Here is a 27,095-nt window from a genome sequence, read left to right as displayed (position 1 = left end):
ATTGTTTTCGTGAAGGACTTGTAGCTTTTACATATGGGTGGGTTTAATGGAAAAATTCCCTGTGCTTTATGAATGTTTTTCTATTCCAAACACTTTATTTATGTTTATTCATTTTGTAGTGCTGCTTGTTTTACTCTGTTTCACTTTAGGTTTTGCTGTTTGTATCTCCTCTGAAAATGCATTTTCTTATCTTCCTTGATTTATGACAGCTCTGTAACTAAATTTGTGGAATTATTTCCACAAAAACATTAACCTCACCCCAAGAATCAAGACTGTGAATTGCATCTATCTACTGCATATAAATGTACCATGATCCTGCAGTAATGTGTTTTACTAGCTGAAAATAGGTAGATTAAAGAAATTTATCTATTTGTAAGTGATATATTAGCAGCCTATTTCAACCTGCAAAATACAAGAAGGGTATTCATGGCATGAACCTGACCATTGTAATTTCATGGGTTTTGGTAGCTTTACAATGGTGTCTGCAGTTCTGCCTTTCCTTTTCCTGATTGTAATTTGTACCAAGATTTGCATGATTTCAGACTGCTTGATCATAACTACAAATGTAAATAAGATACATAATCAGAGCTGCTGGTAGCAATTAAGGAATATCTGCATATAACTTTTTCTATTTTCTTTTTCAGCATCAGGAATTCAGTTTTCTTCTTAAAGAGAGGGTATGCCCTCTTGTTATAAAGCTCTTCTCCCCAAATATCAAATTCAGGCAAGGTTCCACCACCTCATCTTCCCCAGCACCAGTGGAAAAACCATACTTTCCCATCTGTATGCGTTTGCTGCGAGTAGTTTCTGTTTTGATTAAACAGTTTTACAGCTTGCTGGTAAGAATATGCTCAAATTTTCTTCATGCAGTTCTGTTTTTCTATGTATATGCCAGTGCTGTGATCAGTATTGATTAGTTCTTGGGAACTGTTGATGTCTACTGAGGAAAATAAAGGCAAAATCATCTTTTACTCTTACATTTATTTATGTTTACATGTAAACTGTACCTTCTGAATGTACATTTTTGTTAAACATGGACTTGTATGAATTTCATAGTGGATTACTTGTCGTCTTTTCTTTATTTAACTGCCTTTCAGGTTCTGGGGACCTTTCGATTCTTCTGCCTCCCTTTAGATAATGATGATTACTGTGCCTTGTTAATTCTTTCTAAGAGGCTTTTGACTTGGGTTGCTAAAGCTGTTGACAGAACGTGGATAAAAACACATGTTCAGTTGTTCTTATGTCCTGAGTTTTGGGTATTTGCTAAAAAAGATATTTTTCATTTGTCTACTGTAGCAAATGTATGACCTTTATTGCAATGTCTGTGAGGAGTTTAGCTCCTTCAGTACAATTGCATATGTGATTTTAGCTTGTCAAAAATGTTATAGTTATATATAATTCTGAGTAAGTACTCATTTCAGGGATTTTTTTTTTTTAGGTTCTGTACAAAACTTGCTGTGATAGGATTCCTGAGATGGAAGTTTTTTTGAGAAAATATTTTGTAGGAGCTTTTTATTTTTATTAATTATTATAAATTTATATATTTTAGGTAACAGAGTGTGAAATCTTTCTGTCATTGCTGGTTAAATTTCTGGATGCAGACAAACCACAGTGGCTACGAGCTGTTGCAGTAGAATCTATTCACAGGCTTTGTGTGCAGCCTCAGCTATTAAGGTATTAAATATATTGGCTTTTGCTTTTACACAAAGTTTAAGATATATTTTTATTATTTTTCTCTAATGGAAAATGCTTCCTAGGACATTGCAAATGTATAGAATCTTAAGTGCAATAAGCTTTTCATGATAATTTTGTGTAATGCATTAGGCAATGCTTATTATCCAGGAAGGGCTGAATTACACAGACATATTTGAGTATGTCTGTGTCTTAGCAGTGTCAAAGGAGCATTTACCAAAATTAAATATTATTGTTTACTTAAATATTTGCTGTTAAAATATGATTTTAGTCTGCAGTTTGGAGTGTATGTGGAGGTGAAGTTGCTGTTAAAATATTCTTTTAGTCCCTGATTTGTCAAATACTTTCTGTTTTATAAAATACCTTCTAGGTCTTTTTGTCAGTCATATGATATGAAGCAACATTCCACTAAAGTTTTCCGTGATATTGTGAATGCACTGGGGTCCTTTATCCAGTCTCTATTTCTTGTACCAAGCACAGGGAACACATCAGCAACACCGAACCAAACTGGTAAATCTTTATTGTCACTTTATTTTCCCATCATTTTCTTGTAATAATGAATTCTGTTTTGATTCAGCTCTGGTACAGCTCTGTACTTCTGTGTTTATTTTTGTGAAAAGCTAGCTTGAGATGAACTAGTGTTCTCAGCTCTGGTACAACAGAGGATTTTGTCTACCTGGGGGATTTGTGGGGAAGGCAGAGACCCCAGTCAGCAGAGCAGTGCTCCTGCCTTGATTCCTGTTTCTGCAGTGACCCAGCTCCTTGTTTCACAGCTTTTCAGAGGGAGATTCCGAAGGAGTTATTTCTAATTTCTGACTATAAAAAATGTGTCTGCTTTCAGTCTCCTTGTGTGGGGATGTCATTTATGGCAGTGCACAATTTAAGTAGTAAGAAGGTGTGTGTGGGAGGCAATCACTAATTCTTCTGGATGTGCAAGGCCAGAACTGGAGTTGAAGGAGCCAGGAGGCACCATGAAAGATGTGTATTTTACAAATGATCTCTGTCTTTTTTGTAAGCTGTAATCATACACATGTTGAAAAGACTTGATTGTCTTTTCTTGCAGTCAGGCTTTTGGCATTTCACTAGGTATATTTGTATTTTAATAAGAAGAAATGATTATCCTGTTAATGCCCTTGCAAGTGTTTATGTCCAAAGTTAAGGCTCTCTGCTTCTTCTTGTAGTTTTGGAAGCAGTCCTCATCCACAAGCAACATAAAAAAATTTCGTCAGGGTGTCTTTTGATATGCCTTCTTAAAAGAGATAAAAACCAGATAATAAATGTAATTATTGTCTATCATATCTACTACTACTACTGGAAAAGTTTGGGTTTAGACTCACACCTTTCAGTGTTCACTCATGAAATTGGAATCCCATGCTGGAGGGAGCAGTGATAGCATGAGAAAATTTGTGTCAGTGTCTATTGTTCAGTAGCTGTCTATACAGCAGCTGATAGAGTATTTCTATTAGTATTATTTCTAGGTTAGCTTAATTGTCTTAAAGTAAATCAGAGGAACACTTTTCACCATGTAACATGCACATATGAGAAGCTATTCTGTAATACTCATTCTGAAAATCTGAATTTTGCCTCAAGTGAAACAGCAGTGCAGTAGGGTCAAGCCTCTAGTGCTGTTGCTATTTCTGTGGATAATTATTTCAGTTTGTTTTCTTTTCCTTTTCACTTCTTCTTTCTGTCTGAATGCTTCTCATGTCACTTCCTCATTCATTTCTTTTTCTACCTTTTTTCCTCCTGTGGCCATATTTGACATGCAAAGAGCAGATCAATGCAATGTAATTCTCAAACTGAGTCTCTTGATTATAACAACAGTCCTCTCATAGAAGGCTGTGTTTTGGAATTGTAGAATGGCTTGTGTTGAAAGAGACCTTCAAGGTTATCTAGTTCCAGTCCCCTGTCCATGGGCAGGGATACCTTCCAACAGACTAGGTTGCTCAAAGCCTTATCCAACCTGGCCTTGGACATTTTCACTCCTTATACACTTGATTTTCTAGCCTCAGTCTTGCAACAGGCTACCTCTTTCATAGGAGTTGGAAGCTGCATCTGCTGAAGTTCTGTGTCAATTTTACTATACTGGGCAATGTTTACCACCCACTTTAATGAGTTAGATTAATAAAAAAAATAATTACATATGTGTGACTACACAGTGGAATCACAGAAAATGACACCAGTGTAACTGTGTTAGTGGTGGTGTTTCGTTATGTGTTTAGCAGCATGATTTTTTTGTTTCAGTCTGTTAAGTGTTACTGTGTACATAAGCTTCTGTGTATTCATATTGCCTAAGTTAGGAGTTTGCTGCCTAAATTAGTAGCTTACTGTTCACATATCAAAAGCAAGCCCACCAAAATGGCAGTGAGTTACCCTGTGAGTTGCCATCCTGGGGACTCTGCTCTCTGTCCCCATTGTCTCTTCAGAGAGAATCTGAACTCGTGGGACCTATTCTTAGTAAGTAGAGATGTCCTTCTCTATGAAGGAAGTGTAAAAGAACAGACTTCCTTGTTCTTTTAGCTACTTTTTTTTGGCTTCCTCAGCTGGAATCAAAATTTGTCCCTTCCTAGCTGTTGGTTGGCACATTGTCACCTCCTCCCTGATGGGGTTTGTTTTATTTTCCCTTGGCATGGAACAGATTGAAATGTTGCCATTCTCTTAGATTTTCTTCTTGTGGTTTTTGCATTTCTGAAATCTTGGAAGCTTGTTATTAAAATGATTAAACTTTCTAGCTACTGAGTTCTTGATACAACTTTGTAAATAATCCTTAACTTTCAAGTATCTGTCTAACTCTTCACTAAAATAATACATTGTTTCATCAAGACTGCGTAAGTTTGATTCAGTCCCAGAATGTTATTAATGTTTCTGTACCTTTCACAGAAACATTACATTCTGACTGGACATTAGGCAGTTGGCATCAATGAACTGCTCAAAAGATTATGTTTTAGACAGCAGAGGGAGCTCAGAAATAGTTTTTTATGTTATTGTTGATTTTTGTTATTGAACTGGGTGTCTTCAGATTAATCCTGGTGTCTCAAAAATTAAATGTAGAAAAAAGAAAAGGATGTTTGTTGATCACAACAAATTGGTTGATTTTCTCACTTTGTTTTTGTGAACAGGAAGCAATGCATCAGGGAATACTGGCTCAGCACAAACAAACCCAGGAGTGCTTGGAATGGGTGGAGGTGCAACTGTATTACCTGCCTTTGAGTACAGAGGCACTTGGATACCCATCCTGAATGTAACAGTACAAGGCAGTGCCAAAGCTACATAGTGAGTACCTCTAGCTTTTTGAAAATGTATGTAGCAAGTATTGTTATTTTGAATTTGATGATGTAAGGATTTTTTTTACTAGTGAATATTGAGGTTTTTGTTCCACTGGTGTTGAAGTTTATTAGGAATTTTCTCTTTGTTGGTGCCATGAGGTGTTCTGGTCTTTTTGCTGTTTATTTCTGCATGCCCTGAATTCTCATTGGAACGTCCCCTATGGTTTTAGCATCAGTTGGATTTTGTTTTCCTACCATATTACCTGTACTAATTCTTCACTTTTAGGCTTCCCTGTAGTATAGAACAATTTTGGAAAACCTGTTGCTGCATTTTGTAATGGCAAACATGAAGGGCATTAAGCACACAGGACATCAGTGGGAATGAAAAATAGCTTTCTCACACCAGCTTTACTGTATTTACAGTTTTAATTGAGCAGGATGTTGTGGTAGATACTGGTCTGGTTGTCATTTCAAACAACATATTGACCTATATACCAAGGCTAGATTCTGAATGCTCCTTAGAATGGCAAATTATTTTGTCATGACTTTGTACAATGGAGATGGTGTTCTCAGTTTAAAGCTGCAAATACTATGTTATTTTTTAAATGGTGTAATTTTTTTTCATGTCAGTCATGACCATTGAGGGGCAAGTGCTTCCAAACCTGAAGTTATTTGTACCATCATAAAATTTTGGCATACTAAAATTCAGTGAAATCTGCAAATAGCCTGGATCTCAATATTTTTAGGATAGGAACTCCTTTATCTGCCTTTGAGATGCAGAAGAAAAAAAATCATCCTCAGATTTCAATAGTTAATGTGTATGTGTTGACTTTTTGTTCCAGCAATGGACATAAATGTTGTTTTAGTTTACCTGCCTGTTCTCAAATAATACAAATTTTTAATTTGGTCAGCTACTACAACTTCCACTTTTCTTCCTTTTCTTTTTTCTTGCTATCTATTCTTAACTGGATCAAGAACCTTGCAGCCACCATCATAGTCTCCTGTTTTGCTCTAAACTTGCTTGTGTTGTACCTTTGGATACCTGAAGTGACTCTGTGATTTTCTTTGCATAATTTTTGCATTTATTCTTTTGTATAAGATTACAGAGTTGTCACAAGCATTTCACAGCAGTTTTTTTCTCCTAACTTGTACTTTTGTCTGTAGTCCCTGTATGTAAGGAGATGTCTTGCTGTAATGTGTCACATTCTAGCACAAATTCTCTTCTGCTCCCATTAGATTTTCAAACAATGGCCACATCTCATACTTTTACACAAGTTTCTCCACAGACCACTATGCCTTCTCTTCCCCTTTACTTAAGGAACTAAATGCTTTTAAGAGGAATAGACAAACTATTTAAGACTTTTCACAACCATTGCTGTTTAACAATAACAACTCGCATAATTTCTTCAGTAGTTAACATTTTCTATCTTCAAAAGTAAAAGGATGTGACCTCTACCTCACAAATATATTGTAACTATAAAACCAACTAATAATTTTAATTAGACTTGTATATATATATTCACACTTACTTGTATATAGAGAATGAAATGCTGACCATCTGATTTAGCTGTAGTTCCTGCTCCCCTAGATATCTGAGGCAGCTATCTTCAGGAAATTAGAGGTAATGACTGAAGTGTGGCACAGTAATAACTGAAGATTGGGAGAAGGAAAAATTTTTTGTGCATTCAGGAGTGGTGACACTAGAGTATAAAGGTATCTTTGGTATATTTTAGCTGGAATATATATCTTTTTTAAAAGTAGTTTGTAGAGTAAAAAAAATGATGAAATAATGATTGTTGGGGTAGCAGGTAGTTTTTGTAACAGATTGTCTCTACTTGTATAGATGCTGCTGTGTCAGCTACAATTTCTGTTGGATTTGTAACTCAGCAGTTCTTTAAAAGCAGTTCTTTTAAAGTAAAGGATGGAGAAAAGTGGCAATGAGACTGCTGTTCCAGCACAGTGATGTTTTAATTGCATGCTTTACAGCAGTGAATCATGTAGACATATCCTCTTTGTACAAATGACTTCCATTGTTTACCTGTGCATGTAGGTGATGAGTATTTGGCCATGTAATACCTAGCTATGGACAGGCTTTTCTAGTCACATGGACTCAAAGATAATGGTAATAGAATGTCTGGCTTGTCCTCAGATTGTTATAACTATGCTCACACTGTCATGATTTCCTGATGTATTTCCTCTGTTGTTCCTAGGTACTTATATTCTTCTGAATAAGTTCTGTTGCAGTTGCTTTAAGTAAAATGATAATACAAGTAGAATTATTCTTTATGCTTGCTTATATGTGTTAGTGTATTTTTAGAAATATTTTTGCAGATCTATACTCGGGGTTTGTCCCCTTTTGGTTACTTTGTTATTTAGTCATTCATTTACTCTTTTACCTAATGACTTAAAGGTTTTTTTCTTGAGTTGCTATAAATCTTGAAGTATTTGGGATCTGTTTGTACTTAGCATTCATTTGAAATCTTGTTTTTTATTATTGTTTTTAAAAACAATAATAGTGGTATTGCTACACACTTGTCATGTTTTCAATTTTTTAGTTTGGAGATGCTGGACAAAGTTGAGCCACCTACAATTCCTGAGGGCTATGCAATGTCAGTGGCATTTCACTGTTTGCTGGATCTTGTCCGTGGTATCACTACCATGATCGAAGGAGAGTTGGGAGAGGCAGAAACTGTCATTCAAGCCACAACAGAGGCAGCTTCATTACCAGCACAATCTTCAGAGCAAGATTTGCAGTCTGTTTCTGACCAATCAGAGAAAGAACTAGGTATTTGAAAATGCAAACACTATGTGAAATACAACAGTTTTACCGAAAGCAGATTTTAAAATTTCATGCTTTTTGCTTAAATTTATTGCTTCTTATTTATATATAAAAACTTTCTGTGAAGTGTGGTTTTTTTTTAATGGAACAGCAATTCCATTTAAAAAAATACTTGACTTAGTGTTAAGCCAAAAGCAGAACACCAAGATCTAAGGTCACAAGAGACGGAAATGGAGTTATGACCACGTTGAAAGAAAAATATATTTCTAGTAACAAGATAATGAAAGAAAAATATATTTCCAGTAACAAGATAAAAAGAATGTTTTAATGGAGAAATTTGTAGTAAGAATGCATTATATAGAGAAGGACTTCTTTAAAAGTAGAACTGCTGTGAAGTGAGGATTGTCTCTGTGGAGCATATGAGTCTGTACAGGGGTGTCTGTATGTACAGGAAGACTTGTGTTTGAGCAGTGAGTTTTGGTGCCCCAGGAAGCCAAGGCAGTACAGCTGAAGTGTGAGCCAAGGCACTGGGGGTGCCAAATGGACAGGGGGAAGCAGAGATCATCATCCTGGGCACTGCCTCGGGAGAGGGGCGCTCTCCGTGGCGCTGTGGGGCAGAGAGGGAGGTGCACATGGGCTGGGCAGCTGCCCCTTGGCTGGGCCAGTATCTTTTTCCCTCTTAAATAAAAGAAATAGAAAAGTTATGGAGAATTACAGATACCACGGGAGAGTATTTTTACTTCACTGCAAAATTTCAGTGAGTTTCTTATCCCATAATTTTGCATTTCTGAATGTTTATTTTTACAGAAAAAGATCAAAAATGGTTATATATACCATAGTAAATTGGATTTTGATGGGGTTTTTAATGCTATTTAGAAGAGGCATTACTGGGTGATTTTTTTTTTTACCTCAGAAATGTTACCTTAAATGCAAGCTGTTTGAATAATACTGGTGTGTGTTTCTGTGTGCACATATATGTGGCTGTGTAAACATGCATACAGAAACACACTTCAAAAAATGCCCTAGTAAGCATTTTGTTTATGATACAGTTGAAAGTTATTAAGGAAACCACTGTGTTTCTGCTATTAAAAAGTTTATATATTTCTTTTAAGTCAGCAGAGCTGTCTGGGAAGAAATGGTGAACGCTTGTTGGTGTGGTCTTCTGGCTGCTCTATCCCTTCTACTTGATGCAAGGTATCTGGTCTTTCATTTCTCTTGATTTTTCTAAGTTGATATTCCAAGCTATATTTTGAACTGACTTTTAATACTAGACGCATTGACAGTTGTGAGCACAAGTGCTGTTCATGGCATCTGAGCAGTCAGGTTTGTGGCTTAGACTGAGTGGCTAAATGACACAGAAGTCCAACATAAACCTTTAATGTATTTCAATACAGAACAATTAACTGCATTTTCAAAGGGTTGCATTTAAACTATTTAAATTATCTTTATTTCTTTTTACTTTGCTTGCATGTTTCAACATATTGAAGTGATTCCAGGTCCTGATTACTGCAAGTAAGAGACTAAGTAATGTCTTGGTACTTGTTAGTACTATCTAATCTTTAAAGTGGAAAAGCTTTTTACTAGGAAATGACTGTGGTGAATTAATTGACTCTTTCAAAGAGCTTTTTGTAATCAAACACCATTTTCTGAAATTAGTTTAAAATATCTTCTCATAATATCATTACCAAGTCACTGAAAAGTAAAGTTCAATTTTGTAGGAAGTGGTTCTGAAGAACTTTCTTGATTGGTTATGCTCGTTCTTCAATATTTATACTGTTAATGGGTTTAAAGTATATGTTCTTATGGCTTTCAGTTTTGGTTAGCTACTTGCCTCTGTGTTCTGTATTAATTCTTGCTGAACAATGTGTACTCTTTCAGCACTGATGAAGCTGCCACTGAAAATATTCTAAAAGCAGAATTGACCATGGCTGCACTTTGTGGAAGACTGGGCCTTGTAACATCAAGAGATGCCTTTATCACTGCCATTTGCAAAGGATCTTTGCCTCCTCATTATGCCCTTACTGTATTGAACAGCACAACTGCAGCTTTGTCCAGCAAATGTAAATATATACATTTTTCTTAATTCTGTTTCTTTGTATTGTCCTCTAAACCCAATTTTTTTTGGGATGTGGTTTCAAAGATATGCAACTGTAGTATTTGGCTATATTAAAGTAAGTTAGAATCCTCAGACAGCACCTAGATCACCTGCTTTCCAGAACTGGTAAGTTTTGCAGCATTTGTTTACTATCATTCTGATCCACCTAAAATTTACTGAAAGATTCACATATGTCAAAAGTTCAAATTCTGAGATCTGTCTACCACTGTAAAGATCTGCTAGGATGTGTAATTAAGGCATTCAGAATCTGAAGAGGTCTCTGGGCAACTTGGATTCTAAAGCTTTGGCTAGAACATCCTACATTTGTGATGTACTACAGTCTTATCTACAATTGTCTGGTGATGGTAATGCTTATGCATAAATGGAAGATCTAAGTTCTGGGCTCTCTATAGCCTACAAAAAGCTGAATTGATGCATCCCACATCTTGAGAGAATGTTGTAATTCATAATATATGAATTTATGATTTAATTTAATATGTGAATCCTGGTTTAGGATGTACTCTGTTTCTAACTTTGAAAGTGAATTACTACTTACTAAGAAAAGCAACTACCTGAAAAATATACAGATGCATCTAACATTAGAGCTCCTAATATAAACCAAAAATATCTTACACTGGGAACAAGGACCTTTACTTCAGTCCAGTGTACCAGTACCAGCTAAGTGTATTATTAGATTGTAAGTCTGTTAAGACCTTAAGAACACATGACTGAACTACACAGATACCTATAAAAACAAAGAAGGGAACCTCAGTTATTTTGTGTAGGTTGCTCTTCTTTTTACAATTGAGTTATAAAATGGGTGTCCTAGAGTCCCATATTGAAAAAATGTCATGGTACAGCATCAATGGCACTGTCATTTTCTGAGTGTACTGGTACAGTGGTAGCACACAATGATGCCATTTACACACAATTACTATAAAAAACTGAGTTGAGACAGTCTAATGCTCATATCTTAAGCATAAATATTTCAGTCTTGACATAAAATGTATAAATGTATCACAAGCAATGTCTAATAGTTAGAAACAGGGAGTAATTGCAAGATCTTTAAATCTCTTGGGCAATGACACTGTAATCTAAATATAACCAAAGGTCTCAAAGTGAGGTATGCTAAAGCTAACACTGTAAAGAAATTTTGTGGAGTCTGTTTGCCAGAAGGTAGTTCTTACTACAAGTAAATACTGGATTTTAAATTTAGGGGTTTTTTTCCTTCTCTTTTCAATTTCCCTCCAGCATATTCCATTCAGGGACAGAATGTTCAAATGATTAGTCCCTCAAGTGAGTCTCACCAGCAAGTTGTAGCAGTAGGGCAACCCTTAGCTCTTCAGCCACAGGGAACAGTTATGGTAAGTACAACTTGTAAGTGATCTTACTTTGCTTAACTACTACTACTTTCTGCATCTCAGTGTGTCTCAAAACCAGGCTACAGATGCACAGCATTCTTACAAATAATGGTGAGCTGGTCTATTGTCCTAAGGCTTTCATTTGGAACAGTCCTGGACAGTAAAGTTATCTAATTGCAAAGAATTCTTATTCTTGTTTTTTTCTGACTTCTAACTCTGAAGTTCTTATCCATTCCACTTGGAAAACTCTAGATCTCAGCTGTGTTATGTGCCTGTGTGTGAAAGTTCATTTAAGATAGACTGATTTTTGTGGAGTTGATGCAATTAAGCTGGAGTAGTTGAACTTGTGTCTGATAACAATGTGAAACTGGGAGGAGAGGGCAGTGATCAAATCAGAGAGTCACAGGATGGTTTGGGATAGAAAGGATCTTAAAGATCATCTCATTCCAACCCACTTGCCATGTGCAGGGACACCTTCCACTAGACCAGCTTGCTCAAAGCCCCATCCAGCCTGGTCTTGACCACTGCCAGGGATGGGGCATTGACTTCTTCCCTGGGCAACCTGTTCCAGTGACTCACCAGCCTCAAAGTAGAGATTTCTTTCCTGATACTGAAACCTGTTCTCTTTCAATTTGAAGCCATTCCCTCTTGTCCTGTCACTACATGTTCTTGTAAATAGTCTTGCCCTGTTTTTCCTGGAAGTTCCTTTCAGGTAGTGGAAGGCTGCAATTAGGTCATCCCTAAGCCTTCTCTTCTCCAGGCTGAACAATCCTGATTCTCCCAGCCTTTCCTCATAGGAGGGGTGTTTTACCCCTCTGAACATCTTGGTGGGCCTCCAACAGATCAATGTCCTTCCAGTGTTGGGGACTGCAGAGCTGGATGCTGCACTCAAGTGCTCATATTCAGCTTCACCAAGATAAGGCTGAGAGAAGAAGGAGAAATACTGAACTACTTCTCTAAAAAAATATATTTCAGTAGTGCAAACAAAATGTAATTTTAAAGCACTTCAGTAAAAATTGGAAGTTTGCTAGAAACACTATCATTATGAATAATAAAAATTGGATGGCTGTTTGGTTGTTGCTTTTTTTTTTTAGCTGACATCAAAAAATATCCAGTGTATGAGGACATTACTCAACCTAGCTCACTTCCATGGAGCTGTTCTTGGTACATCATGGCAACTTGTCCTGGCTACCCTTCAGGTAATATTTCCTGTGAGGAAATATTTATGCTTTGCTGTTATGCCTTGGTGTTTTGCTGTAATTTGGTTTTCGATTGTTCAGTGAGCAATAGAAGAAGCTTTCAGTCTTCTCATGGTGTTCTGTGAATTGTCTTGAATAAGTACTGTAGCATTTCTCTTGAGTTCTGTTTGGTGGCTAGCTTGAGTACAACGCTATTTTCTTCTCTGCCTCAAAAATGAGCCTTTTGTATTTTTCAGCATCTTGTATGGATTCTGGGACTGAAGCCTAGTGTTGGGGGTGCATTAAAACCTGGGAGAGCTGTGGAAGGGCCAAGCACAGTAAGCATGATTGTTTGTTTTGCAGTTAATGATTATATATTATATATATAATATATATTTTTTTTTCTGTTGCAATCTGTAAGACATATTTCTGTCTTTTATTCAAGGTTCTGACTACAGCGGTTATGACTGATCTGCCATCTATATCCAGTATGATTTCAAAGCTTTTTGAAAACTCACAGTAAGAAACCTTATCTTGTAATTAAAATAATATGTGTATATGAAACTTGACAGTGTTTTGATAGCAGTTATTTTTCAGGTACCTTGACGATGTGTCCTTACATCACTTAATAAATGCCCTTTGCTCCTTGTCCCTGGAAGCCATGGATATGGCCTATGGAAACAATAAGGTATAAAAAAGTTGTTTTTTTTTTTAGATGTTTTTATGAAACAGGCAGAAGACTTGTACATTTATTCTTTAATTAAGTATTCCTAATACTAAAACCAGTAATACCTTTCATGCTCTAGATTAAAAAACAAAATATGAACCAGAGAAGGTCTTGTTTTTAATGGTTCATACAGTTACTACATTCTCTGAACATCCTCACTGCGTTCCTGTGCTTTTTAAGGAATGTCATGTGTTTCCATTAATAAGGTTGTGGGTGGATGAAACTTTTAAAAGCCCATGTAATTTCAGAGGTTAGGGATGCTAAGTAGCACAGTATGTTCAGTGAGATGCTCATTTTCATTTCAATTTTCTCTTACAATGTACTTCAGAGAAAGCCTGACAGTTAGGTATTTAAAAACCTGGTAAGTCATATTTGCTTGGGAAACCATAGTTAGTAATCATGTTGGCTTAAGCTTGTCCTTAATCTGTTACACTAGAGATAATTAAGGCAGAGAACATGTTTTATAATATTTTGCTATTACAGCAACAAAGAATTAATTTAATAAGCAAAGTTTGTGTTTAAAAGCAGTTGAAAATTGGAGTAAAAAATAAGCAGAAATGGGAAGAGATAATGATTTCAGTGCAACAGTCATTTTGACTATATGTTGATCTTAAAAAAAAGTAAAATTGAATGAAGCTTATGACAAATATTTGCGGATAGGTTTAATGAATGGGAAATTTATCATACTCCTGCAAAGAATGTATAGATCAAATGAAAGATAAATAATTAGGGCATTATGCAATGAAACATTCCAGATTTTTTCACATATATGTAATCAGAGGAGTTGCGTGGGGCGAGGCTGTTGCGCTGGGCAGTCGCGTCACAAGGCCGGTCGGAGGGAGGGGCTGTGCGGGGCGAGCTCGCAGGGCCCGTCCGCGCTGGTTTCTGTCAGCCTGCTGCCCCCGTGTGGCCGCCCTGCGGCACCGCGCCTTAGAAACGACCCCCCCAAACGCCTTCTGGCAGCTGCCTCAGAGTCACCTGCTCCAATTCCCTTTCTTTAAGGAACCATCACTTTTTGCTGTTGCTAAATTACTGGAAACGGGACTGGTTAACATGCGCAGGATTGAGATTCTTTGGAGACCTCTGACCGGTCATCTTCTGGAGGTAACTAATGGCTTTTATCGCTTGTACTGGAATTTAGTTTGTATTAATGAAAATCTCGTGGAAATATGTTGTTAATGCGTAATTTAAAAAAAAAAATCTGAATTATAATTATATATTTTACTTCAGGCACTTTATTGTTGCAACTTGAATGCATTATGGTTTGGATTTAAAAGTGAATTTATTATATTTAAATTACGATATTTTAATATCTCTTGGTAACTTTTTCTTTATGGTGCTGTCACTCTTTATATGTTTTTGACACAGCAGTGTCTAAAAAGATCAAGTAATTATACTTCACATATTTGTTCTAATTAAGGTAGCGCAAATTTACTATTTAGCACAAATTTACTATTTCACACAGTACAAATATTTAGGATGATTCTGAGATAGAATCTTCCTAGAATTGAAGCCAGGAGATTTATTAAGAAAGGGTTGTTTATTTGTTTGTTTTTTTAATATTTAAGCTAACTTCTGATTACTTTCTTTAAGAGAATACTGTTCAAGTATAAAAATGTCACCATCCTGTTTCAATTTTTTCAGTATTTTAACTTCAACATGAAAAATATACTTTATGAAGGAAAAAACTTTACATTTTGAATTGAAAACCCAAAACAGATGATTGAATGTAACTGTAGTTTTAATTCTCCACACAAATATATAGGAGAATAAAATGTAATAAATGTGTGTTTTAGAGTAGGTAAAGGAGAAGGCTTTTCTTCCTCATAATTCAGAATGTATCAGATACTTCCTTAGCACCAGTGCATTGTTTCAACCAGTATCAAGGATTGGCCATATCTTTTTATGGAAGCCACATTTTGCTTTATCTAGAAGAAAAAAAATAGATACTTCTGGGTTTAAAGACTTAAAGCACAGGCATCTCTTTCTCTTGTTTATTTTTTGCCCTGCAAAACAATAAGGTTCACCATCCACATCTTGAGACTGTTTTCAACTAGGGAGCAGTCTGTTTCAGTCTGTTACCTATGCAGTGCAGATAATCTGCCACTGTTTTGTAGGAAATACAGAGTCTTCCATTTTCTTTCAAAGTGTACTGCCTTATTTCCTTTTAAACCTAAGTTGTTGAGGTACAATAAGGAAGGAGGAAACATCAGCTATGATAAAATTAAACACAACCTGAGGGAATAGCTTGTTCCCTGGTTCTGGAACTGGTCATCTGGACAGAATCAGAGCATGAAGTACTTCTAATTTACTCTTTTTATTTTATATAAAATTTTTTAAATGCAATTTAATCAGTAGAGTGGTTATTTCTTGTCCACATTTTTAAATGTTAAGCTATCTCTTTTACATTGTTCACCTTTTCAGTTTGGCTAGTGGTTGAGAGGAGAACGGTCCACCAATAAAAGGCATCAGCCTTCTTTATGAGACTGCCTTGGACTTGACTCTGGATTCTCACACCATCAGAGCTAGGGCTGGAAGGGGGGTGGGAATGATTATGGAGTGGTCAGTGAAACTGTACACTTCCCATATTAGTGTGAGGGTAATGTGTTAGATACAGCACAGTTCATACAAGCTATCTAAGAAATGAATATGCACAGTGTTTGTAATTTTTATATTCTAAAAAAGCAATTAGAAAAGTTGTTAGGTTTAGAGAACTTAGAGAAAAAGAGAAATGAAGATACGCATTTGAAGCTCAAGTTTAAAGATGCTCACTATTGCTTTGTCAAGTTTTTAAAATAAAGAGAGTGTGAGGTTTATTTTGTCTTCAATATGTAGTTACTTTTTGTATTTGAGAATATAGAAGACTCTTTGTTGGCTGCTGTTGTGCTCCTCACTTGATTATGTTAAGCAGTGTGTGAAAATTCCAATTTTGTAGCTTTAGGTTGAGTTAAACCTGAGACTCTTAGGCATTTGTTGAAGGGTTGTTTGGTGCTTTTTAAGCAATCATTATCAGAATTAGCAGTTAGTTTATTCATTTTGGAAAATTTATTTACTTGAATTATATATATAATTTTCATTATGTTTCCTTCTGTGTCTTTCACTGCTTCCTATTGCTTCCTTATTCAGAAGGTACGTCTATCCAAAAGATAAATTTCTTTTTTTACTCTCAAGCCAAATTTTACAATTTAGTGATCTATTGTATTATTCTTATACTATTGTATGTACGTTGTAATATAATTAAAATACCAGTTTTTAATGTATTATATATGTTGGTTAAATAAAAGTGTCTTTAAACAAAACATTGGTGTGTTTTCAGGTCTGTCAGCATCCCAACTCCAGAATGAGAGAATGGGGAGCAGAAGCTTTAACTTCTCTCATTAAAGCAGGACTGACATTCAGACATGATCCTCCATTATCTCAAAACCAGGTAAAGTAAGTTTAAAAGCAGATGCTTTCCCCCTTCATTCTTAAAGCAGCTTTGCTATTGAGTATATAAAGTCATTGACTGTAACACTCAGATGTAACTATTGTGGACCACCACAAGCATTCTAATAAACTATCCTCTTCCATTTTTCAAATACCTAACTAAGAGTGATGCTTGCATATTATGTCCATTTCTTGGTACAAATTATGGGTCACCCCCATGAGTGCAAAGCAATTACAAAATGTTTAGTAGTATATATGTGATTGATTCTGTGGCAGGTAGAAAATGTGTTTTGCCTAACCTTCTCAATTATAGCAGTTCAATCCATGATTAATAAAATATTCTAATATTTTTACTGATAGTCATTGGATATTTTTCCATGGTCTCTTGAGGAAGCTGAGTGTAGCCCTGCTGGGTAAACATAAAGTTGCATGACACTTTTTATGCAACTGTAGTAGCATCTGTAGCTGCTTCCTGAGGAACCTGGAGAACAGGAGTCAGGAAGGTAGATTTTCTGCAAAGACCCTTTATGGTCTGAATTAGAGCATTTAGTGAGTGAGCTACTGAGTTAATTCAATGAATCTTTAATTTGTACTGGAGGTTTTCACTCATACATAAAAATACTTAAGAATCAGTTAAATGTTAGCATCCTTAATATGCTTTACTGTTTACTTTTAGAGACTGCAGTTGCTTTTATTGAATCCACTAAAGGAGCTGTCAAACATTAGTCATCCTGATATCAGGATCAAGCAGTTGGAGTGTGTGCTACAGATTTTACAGAGTCAGGGTGACAGCCTAGGACCTGGCTGGCCATTGGTGCTTGGAGTCATGGGGGCAATCCAAAGTGATCAGGGGTAAGTGGTGGAAATAAAATTTTAAACTCATGTAAGATAAGAACAGTAGAAAAAATTCTGCTTGTATTTTTGTACTTTAATAGCCACTTCAATAATCATAGTTTCAATGTGATTTTCGGCTTGTGAAAAAATTTAGTCAGCAAAAGTACACTTTTTAATTCTTCTTGAAGCAATGTTTATTTTACTGAATTAATCTTCCAAATGACCAGAATATTATTCCACTCTACATTCTCCTGTAGTCAGCATGCAGTATACACTCAGTGTGCCATTTCATTTGATCTTGACCGTCTGGTGGACACATCTCTCTGATGCTTGCCGATACTTCTGTGTGAATCAGCTCTCGCTCAGTTAATCTATTGTTTCTTTTTCTTCTTAAATCTTCTAGTAGTCTCTAGTGTGTGTTTTCTTCTGATAGCTCTCTCTTTTTCTTGAAGCCTTCCTACCTAAATGGTTGCTGGTAGCAGAAGGATGGAAGATTATTTACTGGCTGTGGGCGAATCCCTTGACTTAGACAATTGACTCTGTTGCCAGCAGAGGTGGACTTGGTTCTCTGCTCACAAGGCAAAGTGAGAGATGAAGTTGCAATGAGTATTTTTGAAATGAGCAATGAATTCAACATCTGCCTTTGTGACTGTAAGCACGAAGAATTATACCCACACACTCAATCCACCTTGGTTTTTTAGATGCTAGTCAAGACTAGCAGCAGGATAGGTCATCACATAATTCTAGTGTCAGTAGAATTCTCCTTGGCATAGCTCTCCTTTTGTCTCACCTTAGCTTTAGTCTTCTGATCATATAAAAGCTTAAAGCCCCTTCAAATGCTTGAAGGATTTTGCTCTTGGACCAGTATTGTTTGCATTGTCAGTAGTACCTACCAAAATTCCCAAGGATTTTGGCATTCTTCGTTGGGAGCATCCTCTTTTTTGTAATTAAGCTTCATTTGGTAGTTGTTGTTTCCACACTTGGTGCAACCTATTCCTGCATGCCTTTTGATTTTCACTGTTTTAGTGATGGACGAGAACCACCACAAATTCCTTTTCAAGACAGTCTTCAGATCCCATTAAATCTCAAACCCATATCTCACTGGCTGATATCTCAAGATGTTACTAACATCTTGTGTTATATCTTAGTCTCCTCCACAAAGTATATGGAATAATCTACTTCACCTACATAGCACTGTTTGTCCCCATCATATTAAGTAGAGTAGGGGAAAAAAAAAGCATGCCTCCTTTTCCTTGAGAAAAAACTTAATTTCTTACCTAAGTTACAGCTGTGAGTAGTAGATGCAGATGCTATTATTGTACTTTAAATATTAACTTACTGACCACAAGACTTTATTCACAACTGTCTTCCCTCTGATCAGTGAGCATCCTGGATTCCAGGACAGAGTCCATTTACCTTCCAGGAGAACTGCTTTTCAGGCTTTTATAAAAACAGAAAATTCTGTTTTGATAACCAAAAACCATGCTTTGGTCACTTCTGGATTGTACAGTAATATCCTGCCAAACAAAAGGAAGCCTGTCTGTGAAGTCTTTTTCAGTGGGAAACCTCTGTTTATTTTAAGCATAGATAAAGCCCTACACAATCTTAAGATTTCTCACTGAGCTTAAGTTTCTTCTATTTATAGTTATCTTTTCGTGGTCACCTGTAACACCAAGGACAGTTCCACAATTTGAAGAGTTGTATCACTGTTACTACCTGCATGAGAGACTTTAAAACCTTTCTTCAAGCACATAGCAATGTGAGACCTTAATTTGGAAAAACTGTTCTGAATTTGTTCTTGTAGCCTTGCATTTGAAGTTTAGAAAGACAGGTTACTTTCGCATTAGCTCAGTACTTCAGAATGAGTCGTGGAACTATACTTTGATTTCCTGCCTCCTTCTCTTTTCTCTTAGAGTCCTTGAGGGTCACATACCTCTGAAACTGTGTGCTGGAGGGGGAACTGCAGCAGTTTTGGGTCTGTTTCACTTTAAAGACTCCTCTAATGAGTATGGGGGAAAGTATTGTGTGAGTCTATTCTCCATCAGTATAGCAATAGTAAATACTTTGATCTTACATGGTAGGATGGATGTTTCTCTGCAGTATTCATCATATTAGAGAACTATTAGTTAAACCATTACTGTCCTTGTGAAGTTTCTTGTATATTCCTCTGGTTTCTATATCATGTTGTCTGTTACAATACAGTGGAAATGACCCACATCTGATTTTGATTTAGGATTAATAAAAAAAATTAATTTGTGATTTTGGAATAGGTAACTGACATGTCTGTAGTCTGAAATTTTTTCCTAGGATGTATATCCTGAAGGACACCAAGTTTCTGTATTACAAAGCTTTGAAGTTATTTCTGTTGTACATTAAACATTGAAAAAACCCTGCAGTGAAATTTAAATGCAGCTTCCCTATTTGTGTTACCTACACTCCACCACTCCTTTTGATGCCTTCATTTTGTCTCTCACTGAACAATATTTTAGTTGCAAATGGCCTTGCTCTTCTGAGAACTCCTTCTTGCAAACCTTTTCTGTACTATATTTTTATGTTTGTATTCAGAATCAAATTCTGAAGGCCAAGTAATTATTAAGGATCTGTTTAAGGGTATATACTTTGAAAAGTTTTTGTCTGATATAATGTAGTATTGAAGCAAGTAAAACTACGATTATATTAGTGTGCATCTTTCCTAATAAATAAAAACAAATTTTGCCCACCTGTTTGGTATACTTGAAGTAATTTGTAACTGCTGATATGAGAAACTCTTCAGAACAGCTTGCTCTTTGGAAGATTATCATGCCTAAATTAAGCTTGGGTTTTTTTGATTTTTCCATTGTGGCTTTTTTCTAATGTTTGAAAACATTTGAACTAACAAGACTTAGAACTCTAAAACAGAGAAGTGGACTTCACTATGTAAAGTTAGCTAAGGACCACTGGAAAGTCTAAAAGTCTAGACTTCCAACTCCCTAGGTAGTTAACATGGACTAAACTACTTCGTCAGAGTTTTAAGCTTCAACTTAAAATTATATCTCAAAAACCCCATTTAAAGTGGTGCAAATTCTTCTCAGAAACATTAATTTCATTTTTTTCTTTTTGTATTTAATAATGCTGTTTCCTGAGGTACTGTATTCAACATATTTCCATGCTGTTGAAGAAATGTGAAATGAGTATGTGTGTGTGCTTTGTTTTCATTTTGTTTTTTTAAGAGAGTCCTTAATACGGACTGCATTCCAGTGTCTTCAGCTGGTTGTGACCGACTTCCTTCCTACCATGCCATGTACTTGTCTGCAGATAGTTGTTGAAGTTGCAGGAAGCTTTGGACTTCACAATCAAGAGCTAAATATTAGCTTAACTTCAATTGGTTTGCTGGTGAGTTTTTTATTAACCTACAGTGATGCTGCTTCAGGCTTTCATTTTTGCTTTTCTTTTTTAATGAAAACTTTTCTGTAGCCAGTTATACAAATGAAAACCATAAAGTAGCTTTTTGGGTTCTTACTGAACTCCCATGCTGTCATTTGGAATTGTAGGTAAATTGAGTGAGCACATCTTACCTTTAATCTCCATGATTCCTGCCTTACTAAAAGAAATAACATTGCAATTGTAAGCATGTTCATCATTATCTCATTTTTAATACATTTTTTTACAAAAAATATATTAAAACGATGAGTTCATTCGTCATAACAGGAACCTAAAAGCTGAGAAAGAAGAGTAATTTTTGGACCTTGCAAAATTTATGTGCTGATCTTATTTCACTAGTGTAGGGAAATTAATATCTCGATGTACTTTGCAAAATACTTTGTGAAAATAAGAGACAATTTATTTCATGAACATTAAAGCATTACCCTATTTTTTATTGTACAACACCATATGTCTTATTTATTTTGTAGTGGAATATTTCAGATTATTTTTTCCAAAGAGGTGAAATAATTGAAAAGGAGCTAAACAAAGAAGAAGCAGTGTTGCAGAAACAGGCAGAAGAAAAGGGGGTGTTGCTGAACAGACCTTTCCATCCTGCATCACCATTTGACTGTCTTTGGTTATGCCTGTATGCCAAACTTGGAGAGCTGTGTGTGGATCCCCGACCTGCAGTTAGAAAGAGCGCTGGGCAGACGTTGTTTTCTACTATTGGTGCTCATGGAACTTTGCTGCAACATTCCACGTGGCACACCGTAATATGGAAGGTATGATGTGTAAGCTTCCTCTGAAGGTTTTGTAAAGAGCATTTGCATTTTATTAACCAATAACTATTTACCATTTAATAACCACATCATTTAGATAATTTATTAAGACTTTTAAAAGATTACATAAGATGGCAGAAATCTAATCTCTTGGGTTTTGGGAATGTTTTTTGTACTTTGTCTTCTCTGGCCTTTAAAGCCTCTTCTAAAACACAATTTTAATATCCTAATAATTTATTTTTTACTCAGGAGTTTGATAAAAAGATAGTGTCCTTAGTACAAGAATGACTTATCTTTTGTGTGAAAATGGAGAAGTTTGAGGGTCATGTGACAGGGTTGATCTGGTATTAGCTAGAGCCTTGCTTTGCATTCTGTTTTGGATCTATCAGAATGCTGTGTTCTAAGTCATGGTCATGTTTGTTGTGCTTTATGGAAACTTTGGGCTATATTTGAACCTGCCTGTTGTACCTGTGAAGCATCTGAGATCCACTGGTTTTAGCATTCTCCTGGTGATGACACTGTTCTTGGTAGGTTTGTGTGTCTTATTTCCAGCCTTTCTCAAGTCAGTTGACTGATTGTTAATCTTGACTGCTGTGGTGACTATTTAGAACAAGGGAATTTTCAGGGTGACATAGTGACAGAAAGGATAATGAAAGAATTTGTTGGTTTACTATGAATGCAGCCATGCTATTTGAAAAGTTGCATTTTTCCTCTTTTTTTTCTGGCTGTTACAGGTTTTATTTCACCTGTTGGATAGGGTTCGAGAATCTTCTACAACAGCTGACAAAGAGAAGATTGAATCAGGAGGAGGCAACATTCTCATTCATCATTCAAGGGATACAGCTGAGAAACAGTGGGCTGAGACATGGGTGTTAACACTGGCTGGAGTTGCAAGGATATTTAACACTAGGAGATACTTACTGCAGCCTCTAGGTAAAATTTATAGATATTAAAAGACACAATGATAAACTCTCTTCTTTTGTATGATCTTTTCACCTAATGTACTGGGCAAGATGCTTAGCTCAATCTTAGCTCAAAAATGGTTTTTGTTGTGTCACCTCAAAAGTTATGAAAATTATGGAGTTATTAATTCATGCTTCATAGAGCCAAAAATTGTCACTACAGATTTCCTCTTCTGTATCATGGTATTTGAGATTAAATCTCAGTAGTCACAATTCAGTCCCAATTCTGGGTGCTAAATAGCTTTAAATTATAGTAGACTGATAACAGTAATACTTTGTCTTTTTTTTGTTCTTGTCAGAACATGCTTTTCTTTTTATCTGTCTAAGGGAATGCAACACTTGCATGGATCTCTTCTGTGGTATCAGTGTGTCAAATTTAACTGTACTCTGAGAACACAAAGAGAATTTACCTGTAAAGTCAGTGGAGTATTGAACATTTTCATTGTTCAGCTGTATGTAGTAATATTTTACAATAGCTTGGTAATTTCTACATGGAAAAAGTGCAAAAGGAATAGAGACTGTATAGCTTATAAAGAAAAGTTCTCATTAGATTATTTTACCTTCAGCATCCTATAGTATGCAGTTAATGTATATTAACTGGATAGAAGTTGTATTTCATTTTGGTCATTTGTGATACAGGTATCAACATATTAATAGCTAGTAAGTGTATCAGTCATTTGCAGAAATATGGTAGAATTTAGGCTATATTAAACTTGAGTTAAAACTGAATAAAAAAATTAGAACTACTTTAATTATTCAAACCCTGTAATTAGTAATATAGAAAATTGAAGGTTAAGGCTAAATTTAATGAAAAACTCAAATGCGTCTAATGAAATCTTTCCACAGTACAATTATTTGAGCATTTTAAAATCAATTCTTTATAAATGCATTGCATGAGTAATTGCATTAATTTGACCCTTAATTCGTTGTGTGGGTTTAACCCTTCTTGAAATCAACAGGCATCTGGTATATTTAAGAATAAATCTGGCTTACTATACTGAATGAATAAAATGTATTTTACTGGTATGGGATGTGGTATGTGATTTTTTTGCTAGCAAATTTAGCAAGAACATAGGTATATTGTTTCATTCTCCATATTTATATGTTTCTCTGTCACATTCATTCTTTCAGCTTATGGTTGAACTGGTATAAAAGTCATTCAAGTGGCCACCTAATCTCTTGAAATTTCTGTGTATTGGACTAACATGTACATGAGCAGCATTTTAGAGAGGCAGGGTGGGTGGGAATGGGAATAGGAAGCAAGTTCCAAATTGATTTTTTCTGTCCTCTTTTTTTAAATAGGAGACTTTTCCCAAGCCTGGGATGTTCTTCTTGATCACATCCAGTCAGCAGCACTTAGCAAAAATAATGAAGTTTCCTTGGCTGCTCTGAAAAGCTTCCAGGAAATCCTGCAAATTGTTTCTCCTGTTCGAGACTCTGAGAAGCCTGAGACACCACCTGCCATCAATGTTTCTGTACCTTTGGTGGTAGGGACAACTACTGCCACTAGTCTTGGCAGATCATTCATGAGAACTGACTCCATAGGAGAAAGAATAGGAAGATATAATGGATCTGAACCTCCTGTAATAACAGATGAGATTGAAGATTTGAATCTTTGGTGGGCAGCCTGGAACAGCTGGTATAGGATTGGATCAGAAAGTACAAGGCCTCCAATTACTTGTGATAAATTGACTTTCATTCCCAGCCAGCCTTTTCTTACAGCTTTAATTCAAATATTCCCAGCTCTTTACCAACACATCAAAACTGGTTTCAGCATGGATGATCTCCAAAAGCTCGGTGTCATTTTGCACGGCGCTGTTTCAGTTCCAATCAGTTCAGATGCTTCCCCTTTCATCCTTCCATCTTACACTGAAGCAGTTCTGACAAGTTTACAGGAAGCAGTGCTTACAGCTTTAGATGTTTTACAAAAGGTAATGATGCAACTTCTAGTGTGTGAAAGGTAAACTACAGTGTGTGCTACTTCTACTCTATAGAACTATAGTGGGGTGATTTAAACATGATTTAAAAAATTATAAATAATTGCACAGTGTGTTGTATTTCAACAATCAGATCTCCATTCTTGCTGCAGAATAGATGCTCTGCATTGAAAGGAATGGTGTAATCTTTATGAAATGTGCTTTTGCTTGATTGCAGAAGTACCTTAAGTGTTGTGCTGTATTTGTAGACATTTATGTGTCCATCTAACATTGAAGTACTGTTGATACTGAAGGTCTGTACATGGAGATGGAGGAGCAGTCCCACAAACATGTGTCCCACATGATGTCCAGGTGCTGCCATGAACAGTCTAGAAAGAACAGCAATTATGAGAACTTACAGTTTACACAAAGCGTAAAATATAGAAGGTTCTCTGGCAGATTACCTATGTTCTGGACTCTTAATAATCAGATATTTAAGGAAAATACTGCATCTCTGCTTAAGAAATTCTTACTATAGAACTCATGCTCAAAGAGCACCCTTCCTGCAAGTAAATCTATAAACAACAAATGAGAGTGCTCTTTCTCTGAAAGCCAAAAAAAAGAAAATAATGCTGCTTGTTTCTTTTTTTTTGCAGTTGTAGCATATCTCCTTGCAAAATTCAGTGCTCATTCACAAAACTTATTTATTCAAAAGAAGCAGAGTTGATAATGAATTAAATAATGCATTTATATTAAGCACTACTTTAATAGTAGTGCTTAATAATAGCGCCCCCCCCACCCCGAAAAAAAGAGCTCCCACAAACTTACTTGGGAAGTGCCAGAATTAAAATGTCCACATGACCTGACTTCATTCCCTTTGGGATTTCATGTTACTTTGCTTAACTATGTGGCCATGTATCCCCCTGGCTGCTGTCAGAATCCTGCCCCATTTAGCTCATGAAACACATGGTGGCTGACAAATGAGCAGCAATTCAGTGTCTTGTTTTCTCTTTTGCTTAGTGTGAGGTGATTAATCTCAAACATATGCAAGCAAGGTAGAATAATTACCTTGCAGCCATCCCTTTAGCTGATGGTTTTAACAAATATTCATTCATGTATTTTGAAAACAGAGGTATAAGAATAGCATCATAAAAAAGCTTGACTTGGAAGGAACCTTAAAGATCATCTAGTTCCAACCACCCCTGCCATGAAAATGCTATGGAGTGAATTATTTTGTTTAAATTTCAATTCAGTTTGCTTGGATAGAAGTTGGTCTTGAATCTCAGTTTTGTATGTGGGTGTGTAAATAACGTGAGGTTTTAAAACCAGTCATGTCTACATTTTCAGCCTTTTCCAGTCAGTCCCCTTTACCCTCCCTTTTCCAGCAAGTCAGTCTAACCCAAATCCAGTTTTTTCCCATTTGATCAGTCCATTTATTTATTTCAGATTTTTCTGGTTTTTGGTCTTCATATCCAGATGATCTTAGTTTCCAAAGGCTGCAGGCATTAGGGCTTTTCAAAGAAGGTGTTACCAAAGTTTTTAACATGGGGAAAAACTGCACATTATTATACTCTTGTTCTTGTCAAGATGTTTTAGCTGAAGGTTTCTAAACAGTAACCAAAGCCATAACTCTACATGCGAAAGTGAGACATCTCCCCTTCCCCACTGCCAGTTTCCATGGGTTACCATGGCAGTTACAACAAGCTTTTGCAAATACAGACTTCCATAAGATGGTACCTCAAACCTCCTATCCCACCTGTAGTTATGTTACTAACACAACAGCACTGAAGTTCCTAAAAACATTAATGTGTTTTTGGATATCAGTAAGTTCTGTGAAGTTGTGTGATTGCTCCTCTTGGCTGTATAAACACAGTACAGTTCACATGGCAGGGCAGCCAGCCAGTGCTGATGTGAAGCAAAGGCCGTGAGTCAGATGGTTTTGCTTTAGGCCACAGTATCTTCTTCCTCTCTTGAAATCAATTGATACTCTCAGGAGTACACACAGAAAGCATTAAAGAAGTAAATATTTGCAATCTTTGAAACAAAACTTTTCTCTGTATTTGTGTGTAGGGTCAGGTTCTTTGCTGATACAGAAAAACTTGGGTCACTTCTGATTTTCCGTGAAGTTGTGGAATAGCTTTGCAGTTTGAATAGCATGAAAAAAACCTAACATTTTTCAGACTGAACCCTGACTAGTTTAATAAATATATTTTGTAATGTTATTCCACTAACAAAGGACAGGACACTATTGCAACTCAAGAACATGGGAATGGAAGGGAGCTTTGCATCTCTTTTCGGGCTTCCATATGCTGAGCCCATTTTACACACTTTGGTTTCTTCTTTGTTCTTTTTATTTCTCATTAGAACTTGTCTTCTAGTCTTTTACTGCTGTAGTATAGGGGGGTTGAGGTTTTTTGGTAGCGTAAGTACACTGTTCTTGAAATGTTTTCCATTTTAAAGCAAGATTATGAGTTTTAGCTATGCCAAACCACATAATTCTCATTTTGTTTCTATTCCTCTCTATAAGACACTTTTTCAACTACTTTTTGAAGCCTTCTATCATTTGCTTCTGAGATTTAAATGTTTGTTGAAGTAGAACTTAAAGAAGATGTGGCTGATACAAGACTTATATAAGGCTTTATTTCACTGACAAGTCAAAGCAGAGTGAAGAAAAGTTA

The 27,095-nt window shown here is 36.0% G+C and overlaps 1 protein-coding gene across 2 annotated transcripts in view; it reads left to right on the top strand.

Annotated features, from left to right (window-relative positions):
- Nucleotides 1-27,095, top strand: part of MON2 (MON2 homolog, regulator of endosome-to-Golgi trafficking) — a 65,152-nt gene that overhangs the window by 21,760 nt on the left and 16,297 nt on the right. For both annotated transcript variants that reach the window (XM_058022156.1, XM_058022155.1), the window contains exons 8-26: nucleotides 645-839; nucleotides 1,550-1,674; nucleotides 2,063-2,202; nucleotides 4,812-4,965; nucleotides 7,514-7,743; nucleotides 8,850-8,931; nucleotides 9,616-9,797; nucleotides 11,084-11,196; nucleotides 12,288-12,392; nucleotides 12,629-12,709; nucleotides 12,817-12,890; nucleotides 12,969-13,059; nucleotides 14,101-14,202; nucleotides 16,415-16,525; nucleotides 17,201-17,376; nucleotides 20,568-20,730; nucleotides 21,249-21,542; nucleotides 22,274-22,472; nucleotides 23,804-24,432. In XM_058022156.1, coding sequence (XP_057878139.1) covers nucleotides 645-839; nucleotides 1,550-1,674; nucleotides 2,063-2,202; nucleotides 4,812-4,965; nucleotides 7,514-7,743; nucleotides 8,850-8,931; nucleotides 9,616-9,797; nucleotides 11,084-11,196; nucleotides 12,288-12,392; nucleotides 12,629-12,709; nucleotides 12,817-12,890; nucleotides 12,969-13,059; nucleotides 14,101-14,202; nucleotides 16,415-16,525; nucleotides 17,201-17,376; nucleotides 20,568-20,730; nucleotides 21,249-21,542; nucleotides 22,274-22,472; nucleotides 23,804-24,432 — 3,246 coding nt within the window. The remainder of the gene's footprint in view (nucleotides 1-644; nucleotides 840-1,549; nucleotides 1,675-2,062; nucleotides 2,203-4,811; nucleotides 4,966-7,513; nucleotides 7,744-8,849; nucleotides 8,932-9,615; nucleotides 9,798-11,083; nucleotides 11,197-12,287; nucleotides 12,393-12,628; nucleotides 12,710-12,816; nucleotides 12,891-12,968; nucleotides 13,060-14,100; nucleotides 14,203-16,414; nucleotides 16,526-17,200; nucleotides 17,377-20,567; nucleotides 20,731-21,248; nucleotides 21,543-22,273; nucleotides 22,473-23,803; nucleotides 24,433-27,095) is intronic.

This window comes from Melospiza georgiana, chromosome 4 (assembly GCF_028018845.1).
Source record: "Melospiza georgiana isolate bMelGeo1 chromosome 4, bMelGeo1.pri, whole genome shotgun sequence".
Lineage (NCBI taxonomy): Eukaryota > Metazoa > Chordata > Aves > Passeriformes > Passerellidae > Melospiza > Melospiza georgiana.
The sequence above is the reverse complement of the archived record's forward strand: the minus strand, read 5'-3'. Positions and strand labels throughout refer to the sequence as shown.